Source organism: Rhinolophus sinicus, chromosome 14 (assembly GCF_057876585.1).
Source record: "Rhinolophus sinicus isolate RSI-liver-muscle chromosome 14, RSI-T2T, whole genome shotgun sequence".
Taxonomy (NCBI): domain Eukaryota; kingdom Metazoa; phylum Chordata; class Mammalia; order Chiroptera; family Rhinolophidae; genus Rhinolophus; species Rhinolophus sinicus.
The window spans coordinates 128502637-128520119 of record NC_142514.1 but is presented as its reverse complement, the minus strand read 5'-3'; the positions used below and the strand labels follow the sequence as shown (position 1 = coordinate 128520119).

Here is a 17483-nt window from a genome sequence, read left to right as displayed (position 1 = left end):
AAATGAGCTATTATTTAAAATCTGTCCTATCTCATAGGTTATTTTGAAGAATAAACAATACACTACCACTCAAAGGTAGTTACTCTGTTTATTGTGGCCACTTGCACAGGCATACAGTCTCATAATCAGGGTAAGATAATGTCTTATTTCTCACAGGTAAAATAGTCGTTAAGTGTTCTAAATCCTTCTTTAACACAGGAGATTTGGAGGTCAGCTTTTGAGGCCAGCGTATTTGGCAGAGACCAAGATAATTCAGCTGCCAGCTACAAAGTACTACAGCAAGTGCCAGAAACAGTACTCATTTTTGAGTGGGAAAATGTTTCCGCCAAACCAAGTCTTCAAAGGCTTTTATACTTCTTTCCCATGTGTCCCTATGGAAACAGTATTTTATCATAGCTCATGTTTGAATGGGACTGCCAGCATTACAAGTAATAACTGTTTTCCAGTTCTGGGAAATCGATCCGGTTAAAGTGAATTTAAGGAGGAGGAGTATTTTAGGGAATCTAGTGATTTGTGTCTTGAAGGCAGGGGCAGCGCAGATTGATATAAGCACAGGTGTCTGGCCTCCAGCGTACAGTTGGCTCACACAGTTGGCACACTTCTGCCTAGACAGCTCCCAGATAAACTTTCTAGAATTGGCATCCACACCTTCTGGAGACAACAGCTGGAGAAATACTTAATAACCAATCATGTTACAGCTGCTTAGGAAATGCCATTTTCACTCTTCGTCATCCCCACTCCATGACCAGAGTAGAAAAAAGAGGAGGTCTGTTAAGAGCAGAGCACAACGTGTCTAAATTTTAAGCAGCTAAAACCGAAAATGGAGTGGCGGGGTGTATGAGTTCTGGTCTGAAATACGCAGTTTCCTGTCTCTGCCAAGACCTACACGGGAGTACTTTCCTGTCCATCATCCTGTCGGCTAGCAGAGGCTCTGAGAGATTGAAAGGTTACGATACATACGTCTGAGTTTCTTAGAACTGGTAAGAAACTTTTAACAAATGAAAAGGCCTTGAAAGTTATACATTAGGACTGAACTACCTTCAAGGGATTCAGGCTTCCAAAAAATAATGTTTTAAAAAACACTTGATAGCAGTTACAAATACGTCCCTTTCAACTTTAGGTCCCCATATTTGAGACACCACACTGAAGCCCTTACGTGCTATTAAGGAGTTTAATTATTGTTCACACAGGAAGATTCTCTTTATAATATTTGTCACTCAGCTTGCATGTATCTTTACCCACCAAGAAGATTTTGCTGAGTTGAAATTGCTATAGCCGGCATTATGAAAATGACAGGTTTATTGAGTGGGCATTTTCACATTACTAGCCTGTCTACTTTGAAATGTTCTGAGCTATGGGAAGCCAATATAGATTTCAGGCAGGGGTGTGACATTGTCACCATTGCTATGGTGAGGATAGGTGCAGGGTAAGGTGGAAGTAGGAAGGTATGTTAGGAGGCTATAGCAGTGACACAACTTACAGACCATGATAACTTAGCACAGATATGTGTGGAAATAGAGATTTAAAAGATATTAATATTTAGAAATTGAAATTGGTAGGAGGTCATAACTAATTGAATGTCGTGGCTGAGGAATAATAAATCAATGATAATACCTAGATTTTGGATTTTGGATCTTGGTGTATGTTAGTATCATTAACTAAAAAGATGAAAATGAGCTTGCTTTGGGGATGGGAAAAAGATGATGTATTTATCTTAGTGCATTTTGCACTTGCTAATGGGACTTGTACATCTATGTACAAGCGGGAAATGAGATATCTGGTTTAGAGTTACGATAGGCATCTTCATGATGGCCCCAGTGATCCCCATCTCCTGATATCTAGGCTTTCTGTAACACTTCCTCCTTGACTAATTTGCTCCTGACCAATAGAACACGGGACCGTTGAGGAGATCTCTTCCATGGTTAGGTTACAGTGGTTGTGAATCTTATCTTGCTAGCATACTCTCTATGCTTTCACAGCGTGCACACTTAGATGAAGCAAGCTGTCTCATACTGGCGTGGCCCATATGGCACGGCAGTGAGGGTGGCCTCTGGACAACAGTCAGCAAAGAACTGTAACCCAAGAACTTGCAAGGAGCAGAATACTGCCTATAATTTCTGAGTGACTTTCCCAGTTGAGCCTTCAGATGAGATTGTGGAGCAGGGCGGGCACCTTGATTGCAGCCTTGTGAGAGGTCATGAAACAAAGAATCCAGTGAAATTGTGCCCAGATTCCTGACCCACAGTGATTGTAAGATAATACTAAATGTGTGTCGGTTTAAACCACTAAGTTTTGGGGTAATTTGTTATGCCACAATAGATAACTAATATATGAGCTCTGGGGATGAAGGCTGCATTTGGGATTCACCAGCACATACACAGTAGTATATACTGACCATGGAAAAGTTCAACAAGAGATAATGTGTAGTGATGAGGAAGGGGGATTGGTGTAGAAGCTGAAGGCACAGTAAAATTAAGTAATGGGTGGAGGACCAGGAGCCTGAAAAGGGAACTGAAAGAAACAGAGATCTGAAAGCTGAATTCAAAGTTAAGGAAGGCATGATCAACTATCAAATGCTGAGACAAAGCCTGAAGACTGCTTTTAACAACAAGGTGATTTTTGCTTACCTTGATGTGAGCATTTCAAAGAAGTGATCTGGCAAAGGCAGATTTCAATAGATTGGAGAGAAAAACACAAAGCAAGGCAAAACATTTCTTTGAAGAAGCTTAGCGGTTAAGAGAAGGAAAGAATAATGTGATCTTTGCAGTAGGATAAAAAAGTTGGTGGCTGTTTTACGAGGAGAGAGACTTGAACATATTTATGTGAAGAGGGCTTCTTGCTCATGTAAATTTTGATTACATTTTCTGTTACGTATAAAATAGCGGTTATAACAGAAACAACATAGGCACTAACTTGTTTAGCCATTCATAATCCTCCTGCCCTTTTGAAGGCGCTTTCATGCCCACTTGCATTTTACATAAGAAAACATAACATAAACATTTCTTAATGTTGTTATTTTGGCAGCCTTGTTATTTTTAATATTGTATAATACATTGTCAAGCTGGTGTACTATAAATAATCTATTTCCTATTTGTTGGACTTCTAGGTTGTTTCCAACTTTTTAAAAGTAAATAACGCTGTGATTAATTGCACAAATTTGCTCCAAAACAAAAACAGAGAGGCTCTCCCTAAAAGATGTTCTTTGGATGCTTGCCAAAGCCAGCACTATTCAGGCTAATGGACTCTGAGGTGGATTCCATAAAAATTCATGCAAAAACTGAAAGGGTGTTTTTCCTTTTAGTATTCCAAACTTCAAACTCTAAAAGCCCAACAGGTGGGCAGTTCAAATATACAGAAAGCGATCCCTGAGTGCCCAGACTGACTTTAAACTTTCTGTGAACCCAAATGGGTTTTGTGAACACATCCTAGGTTCATGTCTTTCTACCAACATCCTGAGGAACACGAAATACAGCAGAGAGGGCCTCAATCATCTTTCTTCCCTTATTTTTTTTTTTTCATATTGGAGGGAAGGTTGCTATCCTTAATATCTCCCTTGCCATTGCACTCCAAGTAAAATAAATTACTCTCCCTTGGAGGGCTGAACGCCTTGCCAGAAAATATCTTCCACTTGAGCTTAGAGCAATTGTTGCAAATCTGCTAAACATTAGGTCTGCCAAATCCTTCTTAAGAATTGCTGTCACACTTGTTGAAAAGAAAAGCATTACCTATGTTTGCAGAAGTCAGCTGAAATTCAACATGTTTAAAAAACAGTATGTCACTCCTTGCTCATCGCTCCCCTCCTGACTTACTCTATCTCTGAGACCACCCTTCTTTAATTTTTCCTAGTTAAAATAATGAAGTCATCTTCTTATCTCTCAGGGATTGTGTAAGTATGATAGTCACCTAAGAAAAGACAGGAAGAACAAGAGACCAGGACCTGAAAAATCTACACCCCACTGGGAAAGACACAGGAAGGACATCTTGAGGAAATACAGAGTAGTTAAGAGCTGCGGTTCTAGAGAACGAAGACACCTGGGTTCAAATTTCAAGTAAATGGATGAGCTCTGAGATTTGGGGCAAGTTACTTAACTGCTCTGATTCCTTATGTGTAAAAATATTCCTTATTTTGTAGAAGGATCTTTACAAGGAATTGAATGAGACATTATATGTAAAGTGTTTACCATACCACCGGGCACAAAGTAAGACCTTGATAAAATGGTGGCTATTATAATTATCAATTAAAACAGAATTAACTAGGTGCAAAACTTAAGTACAATTTGGCAGTTAGAGGGTACCCACTGCCGGCAGCTGCTGCAATGGGCAGTCAGGGTAAGGAACAGCAGCAGGTTCAAGGAGAGGAGGGACGTAATGGTGTTGCTCCTGTGGATGGAAGGAGCACAGTTATGGGGAACCCAGGGGCTCCCAAGATGAAGAATTCCTGAAGGCAGGCAGTGGGACCCAGAAGTCTATCATTGATGGAAGGGCCATAGTTACCAGGTGTTATTTCACTGGTCAGAGTCCTGCTCTAGAGATGCTGGTAGCAGGAGACTAGGTCCCAACCTAAGAAACGAAGACGAGGCTGAGAACCCAGAGAGCCTGTAAGACTCAGGGAACAAATGGGGAGTTCAGTTTCCAAACAGGGTGTAATGCAGGAACACAGCTCCCGCTCCCAAGAACACAGAATATGGTGAGGCCAAAAAGGAACACCAACAGAGCCATAGATAGGGGAGTCATACCACTATATTCTCGCTGGCGGCTGGTAAACACACAAAAGCAAACATCCACCAGTACTCCAACGAGGGTTCTTCCTGCACGCATCTCACTGGCGATCGGGCGAGACACAGGAAGTAGGATCAACACCATCTGCAATCTACAACCCACTTGCTAACTGCACTTACTGGCAGCAACTACAGCCCCTAGCGTAGTCACGGCAGTTATATAAGTGGTTAATGGCTCACTGGTTACAGCTGACGGCCAACTAGTTACATCTGATCACAGCTGATGGCCATCTACTATCTACTACCCAAGCCAGCACCTTTCCACATGAGGTTGAGAGCCTGGAAACTGCTCTCTGGGACTCCATCCCCAAACAGGGTCTCACTAAGAGCAGGATTACGACTGGAAGCTGTTATCTACCTTGTACAGGCTCCAGAATCCCTCCTGCCAAGACTTTTCAAAGGTTCTTCCCAGCCTATAGCGGGGGGGGGGGGGGGGGGGGGAGTAAAAAAAAAAAATCTGTGCTTTGGAATAGGGACTTGCTGGGAGCAAAAAGAGACACACACACAAAAGTACTTTACTGTGCTGGTGTTTGTAAGTCTCCAAGAGTATGCTGAAATTTTATGTGGAACTTAGCATGAGTATGTGCAATGATCTGGGGAAAGGATCCATAGTTTTTATTAATCTCAAGAGTCCATGGTCCATTACCTAGCAAGAACAAAGGATCAACACTTTAAACAAATGCTCTTTTCAAGCAAGAATACCGCAATCTATCTTTTCTTCTTATTCTTATCTTGATCAAATGTTTGGTGAGTTGAGATGGTGTGATCGTCTTCTATGGTAGAATTTTCTCACAAACATGGGCCTGCAGTGATCAATCTATCTTCTCATTTGCTCCCCTCCTTCTTTTTCTAAAATAAGGATTCATCCAATGTCAGGTCCACTAATGAGCACCATTCTTATGATAAATTGTAGTTATGTATTTAATAAGTTTGATACCTGTTAAAAATCATATCAGTGGGTTCCTACTGGGCAAGGGCTACTCAGAATGGGCTCAATCTGTCATCTTGAAATGAGGGGAAGTGCCTTCATCTTTTCTCAGTATTTAAGCCTTTCCCCATTCTTTAGGCCTCAGTGTCTTTTCCTCCTCTTTATTCTTCACAGCTCAGTTCAAGGTCTGTATACTCTCTGGAAGCTTCTGGGATAACTTTAGTCCTCAGAGTTCTCCCCCTCCTCCAAAGTATATAACATTCATTTAGTGTCAGAAAGAAAAAAAGGGTAAAGTTGCAGAACAGACTTTCTCAATCTCAGAACCATTATTTGCTAGCATTTTAATCTCTTCAGACAAATTCTTCATTGTGGAGTACGTCTTCTCCCCCAGTGTGAGAACTCAAATGTCTACACACATTGCCAAATATCCCAAGAGACAAAATCACCTCTAGTTGAGAAGCACTGTTGAAGTGTAATTCCCCATATATCAGGTACATAGATCTGTACAGATTTTATTGAAGGTCATAGCCTACTTTTCTACCTTTATCTTCCTTTACTTCAGTTCACTTATTTTGTTCTGTAACTTTACCTTTGTAAAGCAATTTACACCTATTTAAAAAAAAACACAAGATGGATAGTATATTAACACCCATTTCTTTGTTTAAACCTTGTCACAGCCTTGAAAGTAAATATTAGCATTACCTTTAACAGGCAAAGACATTGAAGACTAGAAATCATTGTTCAATAACTGGACGAAGGTCTAAATAACAAACATTAGAAGAGCAAAGACTCAGAATTAGGACCATCTGATTCCAAGTCCATGATATTTTCACGCACAATGCCATTTTGTTTATTTTCTCTCCATAGACTCATCCTTGTTACTCAGCTGAACCTTAGCCTGATGAATTGGGACTATCTGCTATCTCTGCGGAATACTGTGCATTTCTTGTGACAGCACGGGAATAGTTATATAAAAGAAAAACAGGGTTTTCTTTTAGCGCTCCAGAAACCCCACAACATAGAATGTCAGTATAAAAATCTGATACTAAAAGCATTCATTTTCTATCATTTATCTTACACTATTCTGAAATATTTAATATTTTTGAAGGCTAAGAAAATATATTACAGGAAAAAAAATAGCCACTTCAATGATTACTTCAATGCACAATCTTAGCTTCATGGCCTCTCTCTCATTTCCTCAGGGGAAGACTATTTCTCCAACTTATTTTATTTTCAATTGATTGCTAGCATTTTAATCTCTTTAGACCTTTTGCATTAGAGGAAGGAACAAGTTGGCTTTTCCTTTTCTCAACTTGGAGTTTGGAATTTATCACTCTGTCTTCATTTAACTACTGATAGAATTGAATCTTGAAAACCAAACTGCCCTTTAGGAAAGTTCAAAATCGAAGTATTGCATTGGTATCATGTCCTCAAAATTGGAAAAGGAAGGGTTAAATTTCTCACTTCTGCTACCTCTTAAAAAGCATTTGAAGGAAAGGGATCTTAATAAATGGACTTCTGAAAGGAAAAGGGAAGACACCAACAAAGGGATGTGCTGCATTTTCTGCCCAAGGTCTAGTTCATCTCCTGCAATTTTGTTTGCTATCACCATGAAAACATTGTGTAGCGTGGCCAGGTATGCTGAGGCTTCAATTATTTTACAGTCCAGGCAATTTCAGGCAAATTCACACTTTCCATCAGAACTATAGTTCAATGAGGTCAATATTTTACAGCCAATGACTAAGGCCCAATGGTTAGCTGACACACCACCAATATACAATGTCAAGTCCACACGTTTCCCATCAGAGGAGAAGAATGTGTTATCTCTAAAGCTCTCCAAACTTGGTCAGGAAGTTTCTAATTAACTTTAGACCAAAAGTAAATCTTTACTATAATTAAGAAATATAAATATTAACACCACTATATTTAGAGAAAGACTGTTAAATTAAATCTTCCAAACCACCACACATGAATTGGAGCTTAGAGCACTTGCCCCCAAGAGACCAGAATAGGATTTCTGAGAGCTGGAAAGGATCTTAAGAAATGATTTTAACAGAGCAAGGTGAGGTTAAAATCATTTGTCTCACAACATGTAGATTTCTTTCCCCATTTTTCTTAATGAGGAAGCAGTAGCGATAGTTCTGGACTCACTGGGGTCTAGATTTATCTTTATTAGCTGGAACCCCAGGCATGTTAATTTCTCCTGCTAATCCCGTTTTTATTTTAATGACAGAGGTAGACTAGATGACCTTCCAGCACTATTGTTGTGTGACTGTTAGGCTTACTTTATCCTAATGGGCAAATTCTCTGTAGGAAAATCCAGTTGTTACAAGCTTAGATTAACCTTAGTCTTTTTCACTTCAAAGCTACATTTTTCTCTCAGTGGGGGCCTGATTTTCATCTTTGCTGTAGCCATCTAAACTTGATCATTTCTCACAATTGGTCTCTACACAGGCAGCAGCAGACAGCGGGATGGTGGGAAATGTATAACCTCTATACCAAAAAATCAAAATCATCCCATTAATTCATGTTTTTGATAGTTCTTCTCTATGGGACTCTTTGTCTCAGTGTTCCTCTGTTGATTCGTTTCTCCCTTTAAAAAAAGAAATCTTTTTTTTTTTTTTTTTTTAAGATTTTCTTTTTTTTAATTGGGGAAGGGGAACAGGACTTTATTGGGGAACAGTGTATACTTCCAGGACTTTTTTCCAAGTAAGTTGTTGTCCTTCCAGTCTTAGTTGTGGAGGGCGCAGCTCAGCTCCAGGTCCAGTTGCCGTTTTCTAGTTGCAGGGGGTGCAGCCCACCATCCCTTGCGGGAGTCAGAATGGGCAACCTTGTGGTTAAGAGGACGCCCTCCAACCAACTGAGCCATCCAGGAGCTCAGTGGCAGCTCAGCTCAAGGTGCTGTGTTCAATTTTAGTTGCAGGGGGTGGAGCCCACCATCCCTTGTGGGAATCAAAGAATTGAACTAGCAACCTTGTGGTTGAGAGCCCACTGGCCCATGTGGGACTCGAACCGGCAGCCTTTGGAGTTAGGAGCATGGAGCTCTAACCGCCTGAGCCACCGGGCCAGCCCCCCAAAAAAGAAATCTTCTAAGCCTCTCTTCTACCCTTTCGTAGTAGGGTAGACCTTGTTTATTAATAAACCACATCTTATCTGTTTCTCAGTAGCAGATTATTTTACAATTTGAGTTCAAAAAAAGGTGACTAATTATGTTCCAAGCACTCTTCTACATATTTTGCATATCTCAAGGCATTCATGACAGCATAGCAATAGTTATAGAAAGGAAAAACAGGCTTTCCTCAGAGAACTCTGAGAAGTAGGTACTCAGATCCCTTCCTATCCAAATCTATTCAGTTCCTAATTTCAGTGGTGAGAGGTGAGACAGAGTTCACTAAGCAAGTTTAGATGGCTCAGCAAACTTCATTATCTGAATTTAGTTTAGTTCACCCGCTTGAAATGGTGAAAGGTCTGACCTTAGATAAAGCAAATAATGTCATTTAAAAGTGCAAAGCCATTTGGTTCCTTTGCTGCAATAGCAAGAGTTTAGGGAGGGAGACTTCAATGAGAGCTATCTATTTCATTATCTCCGTTTTATAGATGAGGAAGCTGAAGCACAGGTAGTTTAAGGAAACTGTCCAAGGTTTCATTGTCAGTACATGGCAGAGCCAGAGATCTGGCCCGGGCACTAAGGTACCAAAGTCAGTACCATGGCTTATGTTAGATTGCCCGACTAAACTTAGTTTCTCTGTATGGCCAGTGGTGTCATCCATGCATATTTTCAATGTAGTTTTTCTGAGAATGTCTTTGGGGAGGTTAACCAGAGCTCCCTTCCTGTTTTTTCCAGAGTTCAATTTGTCAACAGACTTTGATCATACGTTCTATCAACACCAACATAATCAAGTTTTAAATAATAAAACTTGCTGCCGTTTGTGCAGCTTAACAGTATCACATGGCTTGAGGAATGTGATGTTCCATTTAGTTATTGTCTTTAATTCCTCCACCATGGATGAGATAAGTGATCTTTCTATAGTATAGAAAGAGGAAAAGCAGATTCCCACAGCAGATAAAGGCAGGTTGACATGCAGAGTAACTTCAGCTCCCTTTCTGGGCAATCCTTCTTTCAATCTCTGAAGACTTAGGGCCTCTTCTAACTATTGCTTGTCCTCAAGTAACCATGCTTGTGAGAGCTGCATCCCATTGCCAGTTTGGTTCACACCTATATTTAGCTTTTTTATATTTTCTAAAATAGTTAATGAATGATACCAGCAATAATTTTCCTAAAGAACTCAGCCAGGGCCCTCAGAAAATTGTGCAAAAGCAAGGGGGTTCTGATTTTTCAGGACTTGTTCTCACATGCATCCACTGACTGCTGACCAATAGAAAACCCAGGATAAACTCATGTGCACATATTAAATCAAATCTTATCTGTTAGGCTGACAGGTAGTGCCTTTATGTATTTTAGTGAAAAACAAATTCATGCTTGATTTTAAAGTCTTTTTACACTTTTATAGCAACAAGGTTAGGTAGGCATAATGGACTAAAATTATATTCAATCAGTAACAGTAAAAAGGAAAATAAACCTCCTTCAAGGACTTCCAGATGATCAGGGCCCTCCTGACTGTGCCTGCCATTTAGAGTGTCTGCTTCTGTGTTACCACAGGGAAAAAAAAAAAAAAGCTCAAAGGTATGTCTCAGCGTGCCAGGAGGCCCAAGAAGCCACACTTTAAATATGGAACACACTCCTGAATGCCTCTTCAGTTCAAGGGGAGTAAAAATGTCATTGAAGTGAACTGCAATGCAAAAAGTACATGAGGTTTAAGACAGAACTCTGAGAATGTCAAGGTGAAACTTCCAACTTTGCACACACTTAGTATCACTGGTGATTCTGCATACTCCAGTGGAAAGTGCTGAGATTCAGTGTCTAAGGAGCTCAAGAACAGGGCTAACCAGATCTAGGTTCTAATTGTGACTCTGTTACTTACCACCTGTGTGACCTTGGATGAATTACTAGCCCTCTTTCTAAGCCTTAGTCTCTTTTTCTGTGCAAAGAGGTTAGACAGCATGATTTCTATGGTCACTTCCAGCTCCAAAAGACTTGTGGTTCTTGTTTATGTTTTTGAGCTCTGGCTGCTTAATTTTGCCTAACCTATCATTTTTAATAGATGCTATCTGTTTACTCAGCATACAGGTTTCATATCACTGTGAAAAATCTCTTGGAGACCCCAAAATCTGTCCAAAACTAAACTGCGAATACTCTATTAATTAAGCTATTACTTCTCAACTAATGAAGGCTAACTAATACTTCAAATGCAAGACACGCCATAAAAAAGTTTAACCAATATCCAGATTTTTATCAAAACTCTTATTTCTTTTCTCTATGGACTTTGGATCATCAAATATCCAAGAGATGATTTTAGCATTCACTAGTCATTATTCGAACACATCCCCTACCATAAAGTTTCATCACCTTTTGTTTGTTTTTAATTGAAATACCTTCAAATGCTTTTCCTTCTGAAAGTACTTATGTAAGTGACAAAAGTGAATCTGAAGCTAAAAGAAGAATTAGTTAAATGGTAAAAATTCTCTAATGCACACGCATAAATTCTACAATAAATATCACTTGATCATTTACAAAAAAAAACTTTAAAAATTTAATAATCATTGTCATATTTTCTTGGGATTTTCATACAGATTTTCAAAAAATATAGCATGTTTGAATTAGAAATTATTAGCAAAATCCATTACTGCATAGCTCACCATCATCTGTAAAAATTTCATTTATGTGAGTACTTAGAAAAAAGTAGGCCAGTGGTTGATGGGAAGGTATACTAAAATGAAGGGTGGTTTTAATTTTAAAGCAAAAATCTTCATAGGAATCTACTTGTAATATTCTGAAATTGCTGCTGTAGAAGTCTCCAGTCAGTGAACAAATCATCCCCTTTCATGACTGATGGTGGTCAGTATGAAGTGCTGGGAAGTACATCTTACAATTTAGGAATTGGTGTGGCCGCCATTGCTATGCTTTCCACTGCACACTCGTCAGTTCCTCTGCGGATCCGGAAGTAACCATCCTCTCCCCAGCTGGTGCCCCAGCTGTTCTTAATAATCCAGTAATCCAGCCCAGAGGCTGGATCAGTGCCATAGCCCACCAGCAGAACAGCGTGATTAGTCAGCTCAAAGGGGTTGAAAGGGTCTTTCAGACCAGTGTGATGGTAGATACCCGTGCGGTAATGGAGGAAGTCATCATAGACTTCAAAAGCAACTGCCATGGGTCCATGATGGACTAGTTCAAGCTTCATCAGAGCTTCATTGCAGCCCCCATAGAAACCTCCCACATAGTGGTATTCAGAGGAGTAATAACGAAAGCAGTCCGTCAGTTTGCATGGAGAATCAGTGCCTGTGTAGGGGAAGCACTCCTCTTCCACCAGCCCGAAATCTTGGGCGTATTTTCCTGCGATGAGATATGGGAAGCCACCTTCACAGCCTGAGGATGAATCACACAGAGGTATTACCCCTTCATTACAAAGGTGCACAGTAGAAATGGTCCCATTTCCTATTGTTTCTTTTCTACTCCATTAATTGTTTGTTACCCTGGAAGTTGTTCTTGGCTGAAATGTCATTTCATTCACCCATCCATTAGCCATTCAGCTAACTCGCCTCTCATTCCTGGCTATTGAACAGATATTATTCAGCAGAGGCATTAAATGGGAGGCTCTGAAGCCTGATGATGCAGGTTGAAATCCAAAACGGTGTGAAGAATTTCTCTGTACCTCTGTTTACTTATCTGTAAAATGTAGCTAGCAAGAGTAACTTCCTTGGAGGATTCAATTAGTGACTTCATGTACGAGCAATAAAAGTTTGCTATTATTGTCATTGTTAAACCTCCATACGCCACTCTGTGGCTTTTCATGATATATCCCAGTCCTCAGGGCCTAGAAGTCACAATGTCAGTGTTTAATAAGTATTTCAGAAAGAATGAAAGGTTCACTGACAAATAATCATTCACCAGCACTTTCACTGGTAAACTGAGAAACTTTCCAGTGGCCAAACTGGGGTTGACAGCAGAAAACTTCAAAATGGAAAGGTTTCTCCCTGAGTCAGAGACACCTGGGCTTTCTACATACATTACATATGCCCTGTACTGGAAACCTATGTACAAAAATTTAAAAATTCTCCTAAAGAGAAACCAGTATTAGCACGGTTTTAATAAGATTTAGGTTTTGGTGTGAGACTTTAGTTTGAAATGAAACTCTAATGCTTGGAAGCTGTGTGGCCTTCAAAATATTATAGAACAACTTCATTGTGTGTGGCCTTCAAAATATTATAGAACAACTGCATTGAATGTTCCCTGTCTATAAATTAGAGAGAATATCTACTCTTTCAAGGTTTTAAGCGGTTGGGTGTATCTATAAGAGGCTCCTAAGAGCCAGTGCTCATTCGATATACGAGGTTGGATAATTATGTTCTCACACACTTTCCACCGTGCGTTTACAGTATAGTAACTACTGACACTTTGTGGATAGTGCAATTAATTCCATGAGAAAGCACCACTCATTAATGAGAAATAGGGCCAGAACTTGCACCAGTGTTTTCTGACTACATTGTGCACTCTCTACTACACCGTCCTTCAACCTCTGCCACCAATGGCCAGCTACACACAGGTAAATAGTGCTAGAAATACAACACTTACCTTGAGCATACTGACTGCAAGACACCACCTCCTGAGGACTCAGGATTGGGGTCTGAGTGTTGTTGGTTAGTATACGGATTCTTGCTTCCATCATACCCATAGAAGCAAATGAATAGCAGCTTCCACAAGATGCTGGTGACGGAGAAAAAAGACATATAATCCAAGAGACCTTGGAAGCACTCATGAAGAAACACAGAACAAGCTAAGTGGCTGAGATACATTAATATATTCATATTGAATGTTGTTGTTGTTGTTCATAAGGACGAGGGCAATAACGATGAGTCAATCAACAAACACTGTTGACATTACAGGAAAATGTTAAGATTGCAACTTTCTCATCAAAAGGCAAATGTTACTATATATATATATGGGGCTTTCCTTGATAATATTTTAAGAGAAGGAAAGAAAAAGAACAAAAACTCCTAACTTCTGCAAAGCATTTGACAGTATTTTGATAATGAAAAATTGATGTATGTCTGCAACATTCTGAGCCACCCGATTGAGAGAAAGCTGTGGAGGGATTGGAAGGATACATGTAGGCTGAGCTTTTAAATATCTCTAGAGCAGCATTTTCTTAAGCAATTTGTTGCATGGTATTAACACTGAGAATGGCTCAGGTGTGGTGTACTGTAGAGAGTTAGATTTAACCAGGGTCAAGGAGGCAAAATACAACAACACCCAAAAGTTTAGAGAGTAATTATAATGATAGAAACGGCATTTAAGGGGGCCAATGAGGAAGTAAAGATATAAGGCAGATAGAGGTCGTCAAATTAAAAATAGACTCATTCTGATTGGCTCAGTTGATTAGAGCACAGTACTCATAACACCAAGGTCGCCGGTTCAATTCCCACATGGGCCAGTGAGCTGTGCCCTCCACAACTAGATTGAAAACAAAGGCTCGACTTGGAGCTGAGTTGCTCTCTCTACTAGACTGAAAACAACGACTTGACTTGGTGCTGATGGGTCCTGGAAAAACACGGTGTTCCCCAATATTCTCCAATTTAAAAAAAAATTTTAAAATGACTTGTTCTAAGGGGCAAAGGGTAACAGAAGTAAAGCCATGTTTCCCTGAAAAGTATTACCGAGAGGAGAGAGGAACAAGAAAAGAAGCTGGATGGGGGTAGGGGAGAAGGGAAAAGAAAATAGCTTTATTTAATACCTGGATGCTCTGGCAAAGAAAAAATAAATTTATTTAAGAAGCACATGCTAGGACTAATATAGTTGTTATTTCAAAAGAAGGAAAAATGTTGTATTATGAGGTAATTTATATGAACAATATTATTTTTCCATATGTTTCTTCAATATGTGTGGTCAAAGAAATAAATACACATAATAAAATGTGGCATACATGTAACAAAACTGGAACTTCTTGTTACAATTCCGGAAAGAAATGAACATAATTTTAATATCTCTATTATAGCTTCGTTCCCTCTGCCATTGATATGGATTCTACATGGAAATATACTTGTACCAAATCCAAGACATTGGTATTAAATGCAGTTATACACAGTTGGTATATTATTCACTTTATTAATATTAGTTAACAAAATATCTGAAAGGTGAGCACTCCCTTATGCACATAAAATAAGATTAGTGAACACACAATATTACAATTCAAAAAACTCATTCTACATTAAGAGAACACTGCCTTTGTTCTCTTTAATAAATCCGAATTTAGTAATTTAGTATCGCCTTCCTTATAGAGAAAAGTATTCAAAAGAACATGATGCAGTCAAAATATTATCGGGACATTGTTTTTCCCTTTTCCACATAAGTGTTGATTCATGTCCCTCCCTGAGTGCAAAGGAAGTCCAGGATACTCTATTCTTAGCCACCAACATCCTAAACTCGACTTGAATTGCTTATATTGTTTTCCTCCAACTAAACTGTGAATTTCCTTGAGTGTTCACAGGAAATGTTTCTTCATCTAGGCGCCTGATGCAATGAAAGAACTCGATGCATATTTGTAGAAAGAAGAGTCAAATTATGATCAATAGATATATATTTACATCCAGGAAAGAAAAATGACTTCCGTAGAAACAGTCAATGTTTACTTGTTTCTAAGCTATAAGGGACACAGAGCTCTAGACCCTAATGGGAGCCCTCTCTGAGTAATTCAACAATACCACAGGTCAAGGACCTACAGTCTATTAGAGCCTGTACCACCCCTTCACTGCTACCATTTCTGATGTTCCCTCAAATTTTCCCCACAAACATCTCAGACTTATCCAAATCACATGCTGCTTCTGCTGCTGAGGGATTACCTGAATTATGAAGATTAGAAGCGAAACACTTGGAAGGAGGCCTTGGAATTCATCTAGCTGTACAACCTACTCACTTGATAATGTCATACACCAAAACTCAGGAAGAAGCAATAATGACCTGTCCAAAGTCACAAAGCTAACAGATGGCAGGTGTTAGTGCCTAAGTGTCTCCTACTGCAGGTCTAAGGTCTTTTTCAGTTTATAGGCTTGTATCGACTTTAAAGAATTTTCAAATTTTCTTTCTGTCATCTAGTTACCACCAAAATTAACGTATATATTTTGTTTTCTAAACCACCCAAATAACACTATCCTTAGGACCCCCCTTTTCAAATGATAGAATGTCAAAGAACTTCATGAGTGACAGTAAATAGCCGAAGCCAGTTATCCTTTCATGAGACACCACGGTCTTAGGATAAAGAACACCCCACTAAAGTCTGGAAACAGCCCCACAGAATTGTTGGCCCATGGCAGCCACTGAAATAACCTCTCTTGTTATTCAAAATTAAGCCCTCATCATCGGATCATCCAGCACTGTGTGAGGGACAAGCTGCACGTACATTCATAAGCTCAGAATGCGCTCTGTTAACAGAGAAATCACAGGACTAAGACAACCTCCCTCAAGCCCCTGTAGTTCCCAGAAGAATGTGTCAGCTCCCAAGGTAATTAACGCCTCTTAAAAAGTCAAGGCCAGAGTCTAGATTCTAAAAGGATCATTATTCCTTAAGAAGATTACAATGCAGTAAAGAATAAATAACAAGGGGATCTGGCTCAGACAGAACTCTGCAGTAATCACATTTCCACAATCTCAAATAGATAATGTGATTTTCACACAGGTTTCTATGTTCAGCTGCGCCTTCCAACAGTGGAGAACACACTGAGTAGGAGTGAGGAGTCAGGATTCCTGCCTCCCCCCGACCCCCCCCCCCCAACCCACCTTGCTTTGTCACTTAGCTGTGTGACTCTGGGCAAGTCACTTAACCGTTTGGGCATTTTTTATATTGTGCGTTAAATCAAAAAGGTGGAACAGAGAGTTTAAGCTGCCTTTCAGCTCTAATAGTATAAACAGAATAAGACTGAAATGAACTAGACTTTAAACATGAGAAAAATACTCTATATTTTCTAGTAATTAATGTGACCTAAGAGACACGCTCCTTCTCTCTTGAAGATACACTAAATAAAGACAGCATAGCTGGGAGAAGAACAAAGAAAGTCTGTATCTTCCATTTTCCTAGCTCTCTCCCCTCTCACACCTCAAAGTAAATCTAGCTGTATAATGCTAGTGTTTAAAAGCTGTTTTCAAGTGTAAAGGTAAAACCTCATTTGTTTTCCCACTACTTTTTTTTTTTTTTTCCATTAATCATGTTTTGTTCTCTGAATGGAGAAAAGTTGTAAAATCCCTTAACTGTGGCTAATTTTGAATTCTGGGTTATATAGAACACTGGTGTTCTTAAAGTTAGTGGAAATTTCCAAGTAGCCCAACTAGCAGGAAGAGAAAATAGTTTTTTCCCAAACTAACGTGCAGAAAACCAAAAGAAAGTCAAAAGAGGAACATCTTAAATACATTACTTTCTCAAGTATAATACCTAACAAGATACTGCGGATAAGGGATCAATTCAAAAGCAATTAATCCATAAATCCCTCTGTTTTTAAATTGCCCATGTATGTACAATTTGTATGTATAATAGTCAAAGAACATGGAACATTAGAGACAATATTAGCTTTTAAGCTTCTACCAAGCTACAAGAAAACCAATTATCAAAGAATTTAGCTTTAGAAAGTCTAATTTTCTTCCCTTGAATTATTGTGTCATCACTAGTCAATCA

The 17483-nt window shown here is 39.3% G+C and overlaps 1 protein-coding gene across 1 annotated transcript in view; it reads right to left on the bottom strand.

Moving 5' to 3' along the window:
- Positions 1–11330: 11330 nt before the first annotated feature.
- The window catches only part of CTSC (cathepsin C), a 34818-nt gene continuing 28665 nt past the window's right edge, over positions 11331–17483 (bottom strand). Inside the window, exons 6-7 of the mRNA XM_019739624.3 lie at positions 13397–13528; positions 11331–12190 (exon numbers count right to left, since the gene is read on the bottom strand). Of these exons, the coding sequence (XP_019595183.2) occupies positions 11691–12190; positions 13397–13528 (632 nt within the window). The 3' untranslated portion in view covers positions 11331–11690. The remainder of the gene's footprint in view (positions 12191–13396; positions 13529–17483) is intronic.